General features: G+C 51.8%; 6 protein-coding genes; 1 reads left to right on the top strand and 5 right to left on the bottom strand.

Moving 5' to 3' along the window:
* Positions 1-255: 255 nt before the first annotated feature.
* Positions 256-1,150, bottom strand: RCC_06644 (uncharacterized protein; the record flags this gene model as incomplete). XM_023771907.1 has 2 exons in its annotated part: positions 256-501; positions 557-1,150. 2 exons carry the CDS (start codon positions 1,148-1,150, stop codon positions 256-258), a joined length of 840 nt encoding a protein of 279 aa, XP_023627675.1.
* Positions 1,151-1,534: 384 nt separating this feature from the next.
* On the bottom strand, positions 1,535-2,383 carry RCC_06643 (uncharacterized protein; the record flags this gene model as incomplete). XM_023771906.1 has 2 exons in its annotated part: positions 1,535-2,155; positions 2,225-2,383. 2 exons carry the CDS (start codon positions 2,381-2,383, stop codon positions 1,535-1,537), a joined length of 780 nt encoding a protein of 259 aa, XP_023627674.1.
* Positions 2,384-4,186: 1,803 nt separating this feature from the next.
* RCC_06642 (uncharacterized protein) lies at positions 4,187-8,270 on the top strand (the record flags this gene model as incomplete). XM_023771905.1 has 3 exons in its annotated part: positions 4,187-6,706; positions 6,844-8,137; positions 8,191-8,270. 3 exons carry the CDS (start codon positions 4,187-4,189, stop codon positions 8,268-8,270), a joined length of 3,894 nt encoding a protein of 1,297 aa, XP_023627673.1.
* A 576-nt stretch (positions 8,271-8,846) lies between these two features.
* Positions 8,847-9,811, bottom strand: RCC_06641 (probable ribulose-5-phosphate 4-epimerase and related epimerases and aldolases; the record flags this gene model as incomplete). XM_023771904.1 has 2 exons in its annotated part: positions 8,847-9,609; positions 9,675-9,811. The coding sequence occupies 2 exons, from the start codon at positions 9,809-9,811 to the stop codon at positions 8,847-8,849; spliced, it is 900 nt and encodes a 299-aa protein (XP_023627672.1).
* Positions 9,812-10,406: 595 nt separating this feature from the next.
* On the bottom strand, positions 10,407-15,622 carry RCC_06640 (related to DNA topoisomerase II; the record flags this gene model as incomplete). XM_023771903.1 has 2 exons in its annotated part: positions 10,407-15,491; positions 15,545-15,622. The coding sequence occupies 2 exons, from the start codon at positions 15,620-15,622 to the stop codon at positions 10,407-10,409; spliced, it is 5,163 nt and encodes a 1,720-aa protein (XP_023627671.1).
* Positions 15,623-16,227: 605 nt separating this feature from the next.
* Positions 16,228-16,869, bottom strand: RCC_06639 (related to C2H2 finger domain protein; the record flags this gene model as incomplete). The annotated part of the gene is made up of 1 exon (XM_023771902.1): positions 16,228-16,869. The coding sequence occupies one exon, from the start codon at positions 16,867-16,869 to the stop codon at positions 16,228-16,230; it is 642 nt and encodes a 213-aa protein (XP_023627670.1).
* Positions 16,870-18,183: the final 1,314 nt, after the last annotated feature.

Genomic DNA, 18,183 nt, shown 5'->3' with positions numbered 1-18,183 from the left:
AGGGTGTCTGCATTAGGATCTCATCAGAACTGATACAGCTCCATCCATCCCCCACTCTACTCCGTCGTACACCTAATCGAAAATCCTCGGACCTCAACTCCTTCCACGTCGTCGTGCAGTCACAGCAACGGGCGTACATCGGGCGGGTATACAACAGGGCTGAAATGTCCACTTTCATGCAGATGTTTGAAACAGGTACCATGTCGGAGGAGGCTCCGCTTTGAATTTCATTACAGTAAGGTAAKGTACATATCCTCAACGACTGTACGGCTTCATGATGCAAAGCGCCGGCGCAGTGGTGGGTTTCTTCTGCACGGCGGCTGGAATGTCGCGGATGATCTCCACCACGGGTGCATCGGCAAAAGCAATGGCGCGAGGTTTCGCAATGCGAAGATGTAGTTGCGAGCCCGGAAAGCTCTTGTCGAGAGTCTTCGTCCTGAGTTCCGAGACCAGGTGCTCTACCAGAGTCTCCAGAGTCTCAAACGAAGTGTCTTGAATAATCTGTCTCTTCATCAGCGTTTATATTCATCATTGCAATCGAACATAAGAAACTCACCTCAACGATCAGGCTCTCCAACCCAAATAGACTTTCCAAACTTCCCTTCCCATCAAACCACACTCCAAATCCCACAACAAGCGGTTGCCTCGCCTGCCTCTCATACCCATTAACACCCACCAACACCATAACCTTCACCTCCTGCACCTCAAATCCCCATTTCTCTCCCTCAACAACCCCATCCCTTCCAAACCGCTTGACACTCACAACTTTGACCTGCTCCCCAAACATACTAGCCTTACACAACCCCACCTCAACTCTCGCTTCCTGCACGATGAACTTCCCATTCCCTTTCCTTCCCATCTCCATCACCGCTTCTTCAGCAGCAGAAATGAGAGAGAGAACATTCTGCCCCGCCGAACAACCCGCTCGAAGTTTCTTCGCGAGATTCCCGTAGTGGATCGTGCTGTCGTCTAATTTATCCAACGAAGCCGCGGAACTGAATCCCGCACCTCGCAGGGTGAGAGATACATTTAGTAGAGCAGGTTGGTCTTTTTGCTTGCCCCAGACGTCGGGAGCGGAGATTGGGTGAGGGAGACTGAGATTTGTAATGGAGATTTTGGTTGTTTGGGGGGATTTGGACGAGAGGGTCATATTGACGGGTGATGATGAGTTTGGGATGAAGTGGGGTGAAGGTGGGTTGTTGCTGAGAGATGGGTGTTTGGAGTGGCCATGTTTTGTGATGATGATGGATTGTCAGACGGGTGGAGACTCCGGGCCGGATTTTGCTGGGGTTGATTGAGGGATGGGCTTGGCGGAGGGAGTTCACTTGCGCATGGTTTTGAGTTTTGTTTTTGCATCGCTCGATGGCATTGGGAAGTTGTCACAACGACTCGAAGCATGAGAGTTAAGTACGTGGTCGGGAAGACTGCAGCTTAGCAAGATCTCCATTTACTCTAGTCGAGAGCCAAAGAGCGTCACTCTGCTTCAGTCAATTGCGTGATGKAACTAATTGTACGACAGAGATACTTCTTCAAACTACAGAAATCTCCTCGTAGGTTTCTGTCCAGCCGCCACCGTCTCAGCACCAACAATACTCATACTGCCATCATTCATCCACACCAACTTCCCTCCATACGTCTTAGCGCCTTCATATTCCACTTCGGCACCAAGTGAATCCCTTTTCCTCACAACTTCCAACAACCCATGCCGCCCAAAAAAATTCTCCTTCTTCGTACTGTTATCCTGCATCATCCATTCTCCAAGCACACTTCTGATTCTTGATCTCACAGAGACATCCACCGTCTCTTCCTCCCACACACTCATCTTGCCCTCTCTCCTCTTATGCTCCATGCGAGGCAGAAACGCGGTCCAGCAATACTTCGCATGCTTCACAACCTCTTCTTCAATATCTTCATTACTGACATATCCCCGATAACTCTGCTGAATCAATTTCTCGGTGATGCTTTTACTCGAAGCGATCGGTAATCCGGGGAACAGATCCGTGACCAACTGTTGCGTCTTGAAAAACTCATGTCTTGTCTCGCACGGCAAAGCAGTCCAATCCTTAAGATCCACAGGCCAATCGTGATGTTTTCTGGTTTCTTGAAAGACACTCGTGGGGATATTATAGCCTAGCAGTCTGCGCTTTCGGAAGTCCTATACCAAACCATGAACAGTCAGCTTGCAGAATCCATGATTGGAAAGAAGAGAAGCAAGCATATATACCCAAACTTCATACAAAGGTTTCCCGCACGCAAGAGTTCTTTCCCTAGCAAATTGGACTTTGGTGGCGGGTTCCTTAATGCTGAGAAAAGGATATCCCATCGGGGGGATGACGTCTACGGAGACGATGCGGATGTCGTGGTGTTCGGATGCCGAGGGCATGTTTTGGGGCCATTGGATCTTCCATCTTCTTGTCCATCTTGACGGCGACAACATGCTGCTGTTGGTGGGTGCTCTTGGTCTGGATGTCGTAGATCCTAAGAGTTGGCTGAGGGCCAGTATTTTGTTATCTGGAGGTGTTGAGTACTGGTGAGGTCTAGGTGCTTCTTTGTTTTGAGCACTGTATCCGGTGTGAAAAGTCAGGATGTTCGAAATCTTTCTTTATTATGTCTTTTCTTCCCATTGTCGACTTTTTTCATACACAGCTTTGTTATCGATCTAGTGYTTACTGGAAGTCTGTTCGATGGGCCTAACTCTTGGATGGCTGTGAAGAGCGCCGGGAAATGCTACTGAGGGCCTTCCAACCATTTATACCGCGAGATTCGCGGGTCATAGACGCTTTCGATGAATAAAGAGCTCGAGAAAAGCAGTGGCTGCCACCACGAGAAGGGATATACATCGCAAAGTGAAAGACCTTTGATGAGTGACAACATGTAGACGGAGACTCGAGAAATGGAGATGATCGAGAAAGGCGAGGCAGCCCATGTATGCAAGCATTCGACGCTCGTTGATCCTGCTCACAGCCACGCAACGCCGTGCATTTGGGCTGTACGAATGGAATTTATACAACTGCGAGAGAACATTCCCCGTTTACCAAAAGAAGGGAAGCAAAGAAAATCCGGCGGCAGGTGTTCGAGTCGTGCATGGAACCTACCTGGGAGCCCACGAAGCTGAAATGCTCAATGTCCTACCTTGCCAAGTAATCATTCCCCATAGACCAGATATAGTCAAAATCGCTGCCGTCCGGTAGTCTCAAGTGTACGTGGGCAGCCTGTTACAATTCGTCAAATCCATAGTTGACGACACTGCTCAAGCATGAGTCGGTTTTAATAAGTGCTGGGATGGTCCTTGCAACCGCTTCGCGAGTGAGACATGCTCTTGGCGGGGTTTGCCATTGACTGACGAACATCGCTAATCTTGTCCTTCCCGGTTAGGGAAGCCCAAAGAAGGTGTCAATGTATTTGCAAAGCCTTGCGAGGCAATGAGAGTGGCTCCAGAGAGAGACGACTTGTGATTTTGCAACGAGGAATCCGCTCCATCACCGCCCCCTCTCTCGCGCTTTCAGGCCGACCTTCCTCCGATGGGAAGTTCTCCGAAGGCTGGACCGTCCTGATGATGCGATTCGCTTGCTTGCAGTGTTTGCGCTCCAGATCCATGAGCCTGAACGCGCCCAATCTAATCGGGAGGCATTGGATGATGAAGATGTCGATGCGGAAAATATCGGATGTGCAAGTCCATGGACAATTTCGGATGTGATGATAAACAAGGACAGTTTGTGATCTGAGAGGAGAGGGAGGCACATGCGGCTTTATGCTTTGGTAGTCGGCTTTGGTTGTTTGGTAGTCGGCTCTGGTAGTTTGGTATCAATATATATTTATAGATCCCTGCCCCGCGCGCTGCCACGCGAGAAGTTCGGKTGAAAGTTGACCACCGATACTGATACGAAGGTCGAAAGTATCTCAAGACGACATTTGTATTTGTAGCATGCTTGGCTGTCACAAGAACGAGCATGTCTTTTCAATGACTCTGTCGCTATTGATCAGGCACATTCCGACACTCAGGTGAGGCTGCCGTGTTTCACGTGGACGGACACTGGGCAAGTGCGACCGATTCAGGGTCTCAAGGTAGCGCGTCCTGCAGCCGCCCTCCACATACCTACCACGGTACTCGACGGCTTGCGCCAGCTTCGCGATCGTCAAAACAAACCTCGCGGGAGAAATTGGGGTATTGGTGCTGGACACCGCAATGGCGACCGAGGACGACACAAAACGGTCCAAGTTCCTGAAAAAGTCCAAGTGGGGAAAGCTGTTCAAGGAAAACGACACCGCCGCCGCCGGAGGGCCTGGCGGAGGGGGAGGCGGAGGAGGAGGAGCATTCAAACTCGCCGACGATGTGCAGGACTTCCTCAAACCTTCGACGGAGAAGAATGTCCCGAAACTCGACATAGCCCTGGCCAAGCGCTGGCCGGATGCTCACGAGGTTCGACTGGTGGCTGCGACGGACGACAATCATGCGACCAAGCCGAAGAAGAGGAGGAAAGAGGGGCTGACGGTGAGCTTTGCAAAGACCTTGCCGGAGATTATGGGAGAGGGAGGAGATGAGGCACCGGATCCGCCACAGGAAATATCACGGAGAAAGGCCATGCTCAGTCGATCCGTGTCGGATAGAAAGACGGCTGCCTTGCCTGACGGGGCCCCATGGCCAAAGTCCTCCCCTCTACCGAATGTTAGGCTTCCGCCTGAACCCACTCTTCCTTCTGTTGACAACGACGAACTATTTGTGCCGCCTCCTCAACTCAAGAGAAGTCAAACGGCAAACATGGACTTCTCCACACCTCTGCAGAGGAAGTTTGCGTCGCCTGCTGCACAGGAAGTTGAGCCATATCGTCCAAGTCTGGGTCGAACTCCGACTGGTCCTACTGGTATCCAGAATCAGCAGCGGACTGGCGAGAATCAAGATCCCCTGTCAAAGCCTCGGCCCACGGTTGATACACAGTTCCAACAGAGTAAACAAGAGCCATACTCTGCATTCTCGACCTCCTCCTATGGTCAAACGCCCGAGGACGTACTTCCCGTCTTRAAAGCGGATCATCTCGTCGGTCCTGATGGCTCAACCGCAATATCACCCGTAGCGGCAAAGCGTCGCGAAATGAGCACGAGTGAGGGAATGGTGCTGAGGAGAGCAAGTATGCTGATCCACGACGATACTGAAGACGATGATCGCGCTTCGAGCAGTGTCGGACCACTCCATTCTCTCACCTCACAAGCGTCATACTCTTCTACGCATGAGTACCAACCACAGGTCTACGAAGAACCTGTGGCCACACCTGCGACGGCAAGCACTTCAAGCAGCCTCAACCCATTTGCCGATCCAAATTACACCTCACGACACACTAGACAATCCTCACGTGAGCCGCAACATCGACCGACGTCCAAGGCAAGCACCGAAGATCGAGTGGTCCCGCAGGTTGTATCTCCAGTGTATTCGCATCGGAGCGCAACCCGAGAAGAAAACCCTGCAGCACAACGGGAATCGTACAGAGCCTTCAATCCATCGCAGGTAGTGTCTAGATCTCCAGTACAGTCTGCAACATCGGACAGAACCGGTACCTTCTTTTCCACGCCTAATGGATCTTCCAACAGCGTGAACGCTGTCCCACCCACCGCGATGCATGTCCGTAATCAGTCGCGGGACGGGTACTTACAGCCGGCTGGATTGCCCTCAAACCACTACATGCAATCGTCGGGACATGGGCGGAACCAAAGTTCCTCCGATAGAAACAGTCATCAGGAGCGCTTCTCGGCCTCCACTGCGCCCCTAGCTCAGCCTCAACCTACAAGATCACCCGTTGCACTCTTGCGACATGAGAACAGGCAACGGCCACTTTCAGGGGCTTCTCACCAATCGCTCGGACGTGAGGACGATCCAGCTGCAGAGGCCGCATACTCGGACTTTACGAGCCGCGTCTCGCATATGAGAGGAGTCTTTAGATTGACGGCCGAGAAGGAGCAGCCAACCAGCGGCTGCACCTCGATGATGTGGCTGAGAGCAGGGCTGTGGTGGTATTTGAAGGGCAAAGCCGGGCTAGAAATCATGTTACAGCAACGAGACCACCGGCCGTTGTTGTCGCAAGCACACGTGGATCTTGGCAAGGCCAGCTGGATCTTGATGGACCAGCTTGAAATGCACGACGATGCTACCAACTCATCTGATCAAGGCGTTTCAGCGTTGAGGAATCATCTCAAGTCGCTCTCTCTATCAATGACCAAGAATCATCTCCTGCCTCCCGAGCAGTCTCTCATACAAGGCCAGGATACATCGATTTGGCTCCAGTACCCACGATTCACATCCGATGCCGCGGCAGTGCTCGGTGGAAGTACCAGCAACTCAGTCATCGTGGACGAACGCAACTCGAATACGGTCTTGGAGCCGTACGAGCTCTTGCCACTTGGAGATTCGCGGGAGTTCTTCTGCTATGGTCGATTCCCGGTCGATGTATATATCAACACGGACGAAGCCGACACAGATCGTGCGCTCCTTCCATGTATCCTAACAGTCCTTCGTAGCAGACGAGATTATCAAACAAGCATGACGATCGCTAGTCAGAACCTGCTTGTCGGTATAAAGATTGAGCCATTCCGCGAGGGCAAGCGAGCGTTGACGTGGTCGGATGTGTCATGGAAGCCTACTGGCGATGGATTTAGCATTCGCCTACCGCGCAACTTCGACGCCGCGGTACAAATGCAAGCTAGACACTGCCGAGATGTAAGTTCACTGAGGGAAGGCGTTCGGTTCCTTGCAAGACCATATCAACGGGGACGTCTCTGCACGTTTGCGGATGAGGAAGATCTATCCATCCCGTGTTGTCTGAGACATCGCTAACCTCTCTACCATCTTCTTAGGTATGGAATCTCTCGGAGTATGCGCGCAAAGTAGAGCATCATCTCCAAGCGTCAAATGATGAGGTGCTCGTATATGAAGCCCGACTTGTGGAACTGCAGTACGCAGACTCCGCCAACTCAGGCAATTTTCCTGCAGAGAAGATGAGAGGCTGCATGGTCTTCGTTTTCGAGAAAGTTGAGCAGCTTCGTGATGGAAATGGTCTGAGAAAGTTCAATCGAGGCTTCAGGGTGGCATTAATCACTGATCCGGGACACAAGACTCTCAGCGCCGTCGACATGGACGTTGGGGCGGGAGCACCTGTGCTGTTCGAATTCCTTACGTCTCCAGATCCGGCGGCCGGAGTAGGACTATTGTTGAGGAAGCGAGACGGCGCTCGGCAGTGCAGAGCGTTGATGGTACTTCCATCGGCAGAGGAACGAGAGCGGCTGTTTGGACTATTAAATGGAGCGCAAGCTGGAGTCGATGACATGGTCGTGGGCAGGACGGCGCTCGCTGGGCTGAGGATTGAGGCCACGGATCAAACCAGGTTCGCCGAACCCGATGTGCTACAGCATCTGCAGTGGTCGAGCTTGACGGTGTTCAATACGATTGACGACGAAACGGAGCATCCCACGACTGTGGAGAGCGATCATCTACGTTTTGTCGCCAAGCACGCTGCTGGAACTATCACCGATCGTCTCAACCTCAGTAAAGGAGAACTCCTTCTCCGACTTATTCCAAGCCTCGAAGGCTCTGTCATTCAACTCTTACGACAACCGCAAGCAGATATGACTTTGACGGTCGATACCAGACGTTCGCCTCAACCACTGGAGGACAAATTTGCTCGTCTCCTGCAGACCGTACAGACAGAACCCACGCTTCGCACCTTGAAGTTTGCCTCGCAATCCGACCTGCATGCATTCCAAAGAGCCATTACGGGATTCACAGTATGCTTCGATGGGATTGCTAGTACATTTGGCATTTCAAGACGGAGGATGGTGGTGCCAATTTACAAGAAATGGGAAGCTGTGGACGCGAGGGTGCAAGTCGTCTCCAAAGATGGAATCTACCAAATCTGTGCTTTCATGCAGGGCTTCAAACATACGGATGCCATGTGTTTCCGAGTGAAATCGACGGACGTGTTTGAGTCTTTTAGCGGGAAGAAGAGCTTCGGGGTGAAGTTTGTCGATGCGAAGTTCACATTACCGAAAGAAGAAGGGCGAGAGGAGCCGAAGAGGCTGTTTATTAATCTTGAAGGGCTGGACTATGCGGAGGAACATGATGATATCTCTGTTGGGTTTGAGAGGGAAGAGGGTATGTATTCTCCATCTCGTTGATGAGTGACTTGTGCTGACTTGGGGATATAGATCGGGACCGGTTTGCCAAAGCGCTGCCGGCGGCTACGACGAGCGTTTCGAGAGGTCTTACGATGAAGAGACGCATATGAGCTGGTTGAACCTAGTGAGAGGCGGGATCCGATTCTGGATCAAGCTTGTAATGATATTGACGGCCATATTCCCCTGCTATGAATAGCTTGCATGGCCAACGTCTGCTTTGGGCGATTGCATTGCATTGTGTGGWTGGTCCTGCTTGCGGATGATATCGTGGACCGCGGTGTCTTCATCCTGGCCAGGAACTGCGCGTTCAGGTAGACAGAGTTCGGCTCTTCCAGTGAGTCTTTATCAACCAATCAAACATAATTTTGACGTTAGGCGCGGGCATCGCGGACATGGTTGTTGAACCATCGCATACTGGCAAGTCATGGGCAGGGATGTCTGCTTACTTCACCTTCTCACGTCCTCGCTCTGTGGAGTCCCAGCGCATCGCCAAGAGTCACCACTGTATACCTACCAGACTCTCCGCCAAATCAGGCAATAGCAACATGCACTGCACTGGTCGTCGATGCACTTCGAGACGCTGTTACAGCTGCAAAAGTACTGGCATGATTCAATCCGGGGCTGTTCGACCACTACAAATGTTCGCATTCTGGTAAATCYTTTCCATCGCCGAATCCACACTTGAACTACTGAAGGTATTCGCCGTTCGTCTCCTTGTGAATAACATCAAACAAGGGCTTCGCACTGAACCAGCCAGCACGACCACTTCCCACAGTACGATAGGTGTACGACGCCTCTTCGTCACCAATCTCAATTGGCTTCTCACCACGCGAAGCAGCAGCAGCCTCAGCCATCAGCTGCGATTGACAGCACTTCTCCAAACTAACGAACCAGAAAATAGTCTCCTCGATCGTCTGTCCAACAGTAAGAAGCCCGTGGTTCTGCAGCAGAGCAGCCTTCTTATCTCCAAGACAAGCAGCGATATCCTTGCCTTCCTTCTCAGCAAGCACAACGCCGTTGAAAGAATCATAGACAACATGATCGTTGTGGAATGCACAAGCGTCTTGAGTTAGAGTGTTGATTTTGCGGCCTAGAGAGCACCATGTACGACCATATATGGAGTGGCTGTGGGCAGCACAAATGACGTCCGGACGAGCGGCGTGCACGGCAGCATGGATCATGTAAGCTGCGGTGTTGAGCAGGCGGCACTCGCCTCCATCAATGACTTGACCAGCATGGTTAACGAGGATGAGATCGGATTTGTTGATCAGAGAGAATGCAACGCCAAAGGGATTCWCCCAGAAACAATCCGGATCCACGGGGTCTCGAAGTGTGATGTGGCCGGCTACACCTTCATCGAAGCCGTATTTGCCGAAGATGCGGAACGCTGCTGCGAGGCGGCCTTTGAGGTAATCTCGCTCCTTGTACTTGTCGTCAAACTTGGGTGGTCTGAATATCAGTCAGTAGAAGCTCGGAATTTCCGACAAGGGGGGATTTGATAATAGAAAACCGACCTTGGGAATTCCGCCATCTTTCCCTGTGCGATACTCTTCTTCACCCCAGGCTCGAGTGGAGCCTGCCCCTCATTGACCGGAACGGTTTGGCCGTTCGATGCCTCAGCTCGTACACCGTCTTCTGCGTGTGGTGCCATATTTGTGATGTTGTGTTCAATAGAACAAGTTATTGAGAGTGAAATCTAGAAGTTTGAATATGCTGATGTTGATGTTGGTGTTGATGACAGGGTAAAAAGAGGCGGCCGCGGCCAGTATCTATTTGCCCGCCAGTGTGTGGCAATCGGGTACGGCATCTAGGTACCTATCTCCAATCAACAACCCCGCATTACTCCGTGCTTCGGCTTCCACGGCCAGCGTAAACGTTKTGCCGATTGCTGCTAACTGTGAAGAGCTCTGATGCATTAACCTATGTTTTTAGTGCTCAGAAGTAGGATGAGAACTCGAAGAGTAGACAGACCTTCAAGACAGGGATTACTAGGTGTAAAGTTTACGCAGCGGGTGTCAATCGAAAGTTCGGATGTGGTTGTGACAGACTCGATCAATCCTGTAGTACAACGATAGAGCGACATTTTTCAGCGTGCCTCGAGAATGAAGCATCATCAATCTAAACGTAACATACGAAATACGAAATGCTAAAGCATGCTCCCGCTCGCAGCAGATTGTATCAGTCGTCCATCCTAAGCAAAGAAACCTCATCACAAACGCCAGCAAGTAAAGTCGCAGTCAACAGGCTTAATCGCTTTCATCCTCGAAATCCGCGGATTCTTCGACATCGTCGTCATCCTCATCTTCGTCATCATCGACCACATATCTTGACTTGGGAGCCGCAGCAACGCGTCGAGATGGTCTCGCAGCAGGCTTGGYGGGGCTGTCATCCTCGTCGTCGCTCAAGATGTCGTCGGCAAGCTGGTCAACGTCTTCATCATCAACTTCCTCCATCTCCGCATCAGAATCCGGAAGTCGCTTCTTCGCGCCAGCCTTGGCCTGAGCGCTGACCTTCTTCGCGGCGTATGCCTTGGCAGCTGGCGACAGCGGCTTTGGCACTGGTGCAGCGAGCGCAGCGGTCTTCTTCTGTTTGAGGGGAGCCGCTTCTTTGACTTTTGGAGCTGCTCTCGCTTTGGGCGCTGCCTTGGCAGGGGCAGCCTTGGGGGCCGGTACGTCAACATCATCCAACATCTCATCGTCTTCTGACAGCATGGTATGTTGTGTCGTCTTCTGAGGAGAGTTCTGTGCCAAAGCAGCCCAATCAGTCTCGTCGTCCGAGATATCCGCATCTGCCAGGTTCTTTCTGCTAGGCTTTTGCTTCAATCCGTGACTGCTTGTTGGACGCGAGCCGGACTGTGGGTGGAAAAGACGAGTCGGACCATCATTGCTGCCGCMACCGATCCCCTTCACCATCGTGCTGACATCTGCGAGCATATCATTCCCGCCATCGGAGGAAGCATCTTCGTCAGATTCGACGGCATACTTCTTCTTCTTTTGGGCTGCAGCGCGTCCGACACGTCCAGTTGGCTTGGGAGCTGCCTCTTTGGCGACTGCTAGGAAGGCATCTTCATCGTCATCTTCGTCCAAATCAACAACTTTCTTCGCACGAGCCGCGGGCTTCTTGGCAGGCTTCGCGACGACCTCCTCCTCTTCATCCTCATCATCAACATCCAGGACCTTCTTCAACCCCTTCTTGGCTGGAGCGGCCTTTGCCTTGGCAGCGGCGGGCTTGAATGTATCTTCAAGGGTAAGCTGCCGCTCTGCCGGCGGTGGGACGACAGGCTTCTGCTCGACAGAATTGACGATTGGGTTCATTGCCATCAATCCACTCATGCCCTTGGACACAGTCTTGGGCTTCGGTGAGGTCCTAGCCTTGGCCTTTGCCCTCTTTGGACCGAAATCGGAGTCATCATCACTTCCATCGGCCTTGCGCTTCTTTCCCGTCTTGCCTCCAGTTCCAAGCTTTCCGGAAACGCGACGAGTCTTGGACTTGAGCTTCTTATCGCGCTTTTCCTCCTCCTCGAGCTGGGTGTGCCATTCCAAGAGGAGCTCATCGAGGTCGGTTCTCCACAGGTCCTGCGCGGACTTACCGGTAAGCACCGTGATCTCATCCTCCTTGTCGCCGATCTGGCGCAAGAGTTTCTCGACGCGCTCTTGTGTGAGCGACCAGATCGCCATGCCGAGAAGATAGTCATAGTCGCTTGCGCCCGCAGCAGTGACAGCATCATCATCTGCTTCATGGTCCTCCTGGACAACAGCCTCGAACTCGCCCTCCTTGCGGGCATCGGCGACCTTGGGGAAAGGTGTGAAGTTAAGCTTCTGAAGCTCAGCAACAAGTGCAGACTTCTTCTTTTTGCTAACAATCAGCTTGCCGTCGATGATCATTTTGATGAAACGCGCTTGGTTGGTCAATTTCTCGAGCTCTCGCTGCATCTCACTCAGCATGTGTGCCTTCCGCTTGATGTACATCTGAAGACGGAATTGGTAGAACTCCTCCATGATGTCCAAGGGGGTGGCGTATTTGTGAATGCGGCCCTGTGAGTCGAATGCAACAAGGTTGGTGGTGGCCATCGTCGACGAGAGCTTGAAAAGTTCCTCCAGCTTCTCTTCACTCTGCAACATCTTCTTCTCCTCGAGTTTGACGATGAAATGAACCTTCTCTGGAGTGTTGTACTCCGTGTAGTCTTTGATGAAAGAAGGAACCTTCTCAGCTCTGAGAATCTCCTCAAGCTTGTCCTTGAAGGTTTGCGTCCAGTACTTGACGGGAAGCTCAGTGATCTCCACCTCGTTGTCTCCAGTGATAGCAAGAGCGCCTCCAAACTTGAAGCGCTCCTCGCTGAGTTGTTCGACCTGACCAGTCCAGCCACGGAACCACGGCATCATGGGCAGCATGGAGTCTTTGGAGCCACCGTCCATACGGCGCTTAAGATTCTCAATGACCTCTTCGGGACGATAATTGGGGATAGAAGTGCTCCAGCCGGTACCGATACCATCAGCGCCGTTGATGAGAATCATGGGAACGATGGGCGCATATCTCTCTGGCTCGATGGTCTTGCCATCGTCGGTGTTATAGGTCAGCAAAGCCTCGTCGGTTTGGTGGAAGATGCGCCTCGCGAATGGGGACAGTCTCGTGTAAATGTAACGTKCGCTAGCGGAATCGCTGCCACCTTGAAGACGAGAACCGAAATTGCCGCTGGGTTCGAGGATGTTGATGTTGTTCGAGCCGACAAAGTTCTGCGCCATACCAACAATGGTCTGCTGGAGGGATGTCTCTCCGTACGAATACGCCGTGAGTCCAGAAACAGATCCAGCAAGTTCCACAACCTTGACGTCTTTCCTCAGGTTGCGGCGGAAACATGTGTACATGACCTTGCGCTGGCCTGGCTTGAGACCGTCGATGACAGAGGGAATGGATCGCATGTTGTCGGCCATGGAGAAAAGAATCAATTCCTTGTTGATGAAATCGTCGTACGTGATGTCCTCGGTTGATGACATATCAAGATACGTGCCGGGTACAAAGTTGCCCAACCATGCTTTTCGTGCGTCGGCCTTCTTCTTCGAAAAAGCCAGGTCAATCAATTCAGGCTCGTGGTCCTGCATCGCGTGGAATGTCTTCAAATGCTTGTCGGGGTCCGCAAAGTAGACCTGGGCATCTCGCGTATCCGAAGTACCCAATCCCTTGTAGTACTTGTGCTCCCAGCCTTTCTGGTTGCCGGCCTCCTGTCTCCAAGCTTCGTACTCTGGCATGGTGAAAAAGTCTCTCTTGGCTCTGGGATGCTTGGGGTCGCCTTTCCAGACTTTGACAATGGGTGTGATGAATTCCAGCAAAAAGCCAGGGATCTTCAGCAGTGAAGGGTACTGCACCTGGAGGAAGTTGATGAGCAAACCCTTGATATGCGAACCATCATGATCTTGATCGGTCATGATCATCAAATGTCCGTATCTCAAGCTCTTGGTGTCCGGATAGTCTTTCTTGTGCTGCAGACCCATGAACTTCTTGATGTTCTGAATCTCTGCATTCTTCGAGATTTGATCAATCGATGCATCGCGAACATTGAGAATCTTTCCCCGGAGTGGGAATACTCCAATGTGGTCGGGATTGACAACAGCACGACCAGCCAATGCTAGCAGCGAGGCCGAGTCACCTTCCGTCAAGATCAGCGTGCACTTGTGGCCGTCCTTGGTACCAGCTTTGTTGGCGTCTGTAAGCTTGGAGTTGTTCATGCGCTGTCGGCGATTGCCGTCCGACTTGGAAAGCACCTTGTCTGCTTTTTGCTGTGCAAAGTGGATGATATTGTTCACGGCTTCAGTCTTTGCAATATCCTTCAGAAACTTCTCCGTGACTTGGGGCTTGCTACCAAACGCGGTCGGTCTGGTGGTAAGCTGCTCCTTTGTTTGAGAAGTGAATGCCGGGTTGACGATGAGGCAGTTGACGAACAGGAAAATGTGGTTCTTGATCTGTGCTTTCTTCAGCTTGACGCCTCCCTTGTTCTTCTTGTTCACAATCTCCTCAAGCTTGTCGCAGATTTGGTCGGCAATATAGTTGACGTGCGATCCTCCATGAGTGGTGGCAATCGAGTTGACAAACGACACCTGTTGGAACGAGCCGTCTGAAACAGCAAAGCCGATCTCCCAGCGCTCATGCGGGTTGTCGGTCAAGATGACTTGCTCAGGTGCGGCACCATCGTTGGCAAGATTCTYAGTTCCAATGGCTTTGGTGTACATCTCCATGTACTGTTTGAACTTGGTGATGTTGATCCGCTCGTCGTTCAAGTAGACCTTGACACCTTTTGCTGTACCAGCCATATCRTAGACTCTGCGCTTCACCAAAGCCTCAAAGTCTTCGTCCATCTTGTCCATGCCAAATTTCGCGAAGTCTGGCATGAACGTGATTTGTGTGTAGTCCTGGCTGCCCTTGGACTTCTCAATGACGGCCTTGTCCATGACACTCATGTTCTTCTTCCACGCCTGGCGATAGCGCTGCTTGGTCTTGCTGTCCACTGTATCCAGCTGAAACTTGGTGCTGTAGATATTTGCAAGCTTGGCACCATAACCATTGCGTCCACCAGTCACCTTGGCCTGCTCATCGTCGTAGTTKGAAGAGGTCAAGAGGTGTCCGAAGATCATCTCAGGCACCCAGATTCCCTCCTTCTCGTGCATCTCGATCGGAATACCGCGGCCGTTGTTCTTCACGGAAATGACGCCCTTATCAGCGTCCACCCACACGCGCATCTCATTCATGTTCTTGTCACGCTGCTTGTTGTCTGCCGCGTTCACCAGGATTTCATCGAAGATCTTGTACAAACCGGGCACAAAGCTAACCTTGCGGTTCTCCATTGACTTTGTTTCGGAGTTGTAGACCCACATTTGCTCAGTCGTGCTTTCAACAGACCCAATGTATGTGTCCGGACGCTTGAGGATGTGCTCCAGCTGAGTGAGCTTCTGGTATTGATCACTCGAGCCGCCCTTCTTCGCGTTTGCCCCAGGCTCTGCATCCTGCTCCGCATCTACGTCCATGGCGAAGCTTTCGTTTTCGAGTTCGGAAAGAGGCTGACTGGCGGCCTTTGCCTTCTTCGCGGCCGGCGCCTTCTTTTGCTTTTTCGCAGAAGGCGGTGTATTGGAAAGAAGCGAGTCGTCGTTCACGGAGTTCATGTCGACATCGGTGTTTTCGGCGTCCGAGTCTGGCTTCGCGCGTTTCTTGGGCTTTGCAGGAGCTTTCGCCTTCGGTGCTGCTTTTGTGGTTTTCGAGAGTGTTGTCTGTTTGGTGGCAGCCTTAGCTTTTGGTGCAGCGGTCGCCTTCTTCGCAGGTGCCTTGAAGGGAGCTTTGGCCTTCTTCAAATTGTCAGCGTGCATACTCGAGAATTGTGAATGAGGGATTGACGCACGGTCTTGACAACTGGCTCTTCAAAGTCGCTTGCTTCGTCCACATCGAAGGCTGAAGCCTCCTCCATCGAGTCGTCCATGGCGGTAATTAGTGAGCGCAGACGCGCCGGTGGGGACTGCTAGTATGTGCGACAATGCGGGCGCGGCGAGGTTTAGCGCATTGGAGAAGGTTGATGTCGTTTATAGCAGACAACAATTTGTGTTGATCGTTTGTTGTAGGTGGTGCGATGAGTGAAAGAGCGATTGTTTTGGTTGGCTCCGGAGTGAATGTGATGTTTGTTGTGGCCGACGCGAAGAAAGCTGGAAGGCGCGTTTTAACATTTCAGGGTCTAGCTCGACAGCGGCACAGATTGTTGCCTCAGGCTTATAGTCTTCACATGCAAAGGCAGCGGGGGAGAATCAATATCAAGGCTTCTCGACGGAACAAATCTCGATGGAAGGCCTGGAGGACTGCAGTTGAGTGGGCGCTTAGTCGAATTGGTAGAGAGGAAAGCATGCACAAGAACATCGAGCGCAACAGTCAAAGGGCATTGGTCAGCCTGTACCATTGCTTGAAGAGGCTGCATCTGAACCATGTCTTTCAAAGCATCCCTACATATACAACATGGTAATTCAAGTGACCGCCCTATACCCATACCCATCATAGCACCCCAACGCCTCGCTAAATCAGCATGACATATCAAGTCTAGCAAATGACTCCATCATTCTCGAGCTTGATCTCTTCGACACCTTTGCCGTCCTTCGTCTTCCTCCGCTTCTCGTTCCTCTTCCGTCTCTTCTCTTCCCGTTCGCGTTCCTCCTGCTCCTTGGCGACTTCAATTCTCGTCGTCAAATCAACGGCATCCCGCGCCTTTTCTTCATCCCGCTTCCGCTTGAGGTACTCAAACCGCTCCTTGACATCGTCCAGTGTAGCTCGCTTCACCTCTCCAGTCTCTCCAGTGGCAATCAGATGCTGTTTGCTGTTCAAATGCTCCACATATTGCAGATTGTCCTTGTACGTGAGATCACAGGCATCACAGTAGAAGCCCGCACTCTTGCCACGCTTTCCCTGTCCAGCACCAGCGACGACGAGTTGAGTTTTGCCAACTTGGTCCGCCACATTCAGCCTCGCCTTTCTCGCTTCTGTTTCACGCGCATCTGGAGGCGTAGAGGCTCGCTGATGATATTTCTTGCCCTCGAGCGCAGCTTCGTATCGAGCTTTGCCTTCTTCCTTGATCTTGACATCGCGCTCGCTTGCCTTTGCGGCGTATTCATCGCGGTTCCATGTTTTGCGAAAGGACGTGTCACTGCTGGAAGAAGCGCCGTATGCGCCTTTGCGATCTGCCATGTTGGGTGAAATGTACTGTAGGTGATGCTCTGCAAAGGGTAAGGAAGGTGTGAAAAGCGGTAAAACTTTTAAGCGGAAATTGATGACTGGATGGCCAAAGGATCCAACCACATCACAAGATTGAAGCTGGATTCCTCTCACACACTGGTGGCATGGACCTGTCACAGTCTCATCGAAGATCGTCATGCCATGAAACACGTATTGCGAGCAGCCGTTTGCCCCGACGTCCGTGGCAGGCAAGGCCATCCGGTTTCGAATTGCAGACACGCGGTATCGCGTCAACCCCAATCTTCCTGTTCACAAGAGCCGTGCGGAGCATTTGCGTGGATGCAATCTGTTCGGGGCACCGGAATCAAACTTGGCCCATACCATCAAGATCTTGGTGGTATGACAACAACTTGACGTAGATCACAGGGCTGACACTAGGTATCCCTACCTGGAGGCCTCCATGGATGTCCAAACCATGACGCTTCATGTATCGGTGGTACTCTTTTCAGTTGTTGAACTCGATGCGCATTCCTTTACTGCGCCCCAAAGAGGGTTCTCTGCTTCCAGATCGCACGAGTGGAGACTTTTTTTTCCTGTCAACTCCCTGCAGTTCCAAGCCAGATCCTGCTTCTTATCAGTTTCCGTTCACAGTGTCCAAGACCCTCACACGTTTGATGGACCCTGCTCAGACCAACCAAGAACGTGTGCACCGCATTATTATGCATTGTGTCTCTCACAGAAGCCTTGTCTAGATCCCTATACATCACATTCGTTGGCCAAAGACAAGCATTTCATGAGCAACCCCTCCGATCACAGACTCAAATGGTAGACCCTGCCTGCCTTCTTGAATGTCATGGAAAGTCTGTGCTGTTTGAGCTGCCATAAAAGATAAGTCACTCGTGATGCAGACGACCAGAAATCAAATTTCTATTCTTCTCTCATACCGTCAGCTCATCTCAATACCAACAACAGCTCCTCAAAGACCGACTCTACCCTCAAGCACATTGAGAACCAGCAACATGTGTTTTGGATCCCCTCGCCGCCGCACCCAAAGCACCACTATCATCACTACGCCCGCACGTCCAGTGAGTGTTMCCCGCGTTTCCTTCTCTATGAGGTCTATGCTAACCGCCCGAAAGATGTCCGGCGGCCGCGGGTTTATGAGTGGCATGGATGGAGGACGTATGAGARTGGGTGGTGGGCATATGGGTGGCAGCCGGAGAGGTATTCTCTCACGATATGCCTATGTGTGTATGAATTGCTAACAAGTATCGTCTTAGGTCGTGGAGGCCACACGACCATCATCGATCACGGTGGTGCCAGAGG

Source organism: Ramularia collo-cygni (assembly GCF_900074925.1).
Source record: "Ramularia collo-cygni strain URUG2 genome assembly, contig: RCC_scaffold10, whole genome shotgun sequence".
NCBI lineage: Eukaryota > Fungi > Ascomycota > Dothideomycetes > Mycosphaerellales > Mycosphaerellaceae > Ramularia > Ramularia collo-cygni.
Note: the sequence above shows the minus strand (reverse complement) of the source record. Positions and strands in the feature narration are given on the sequence as shown.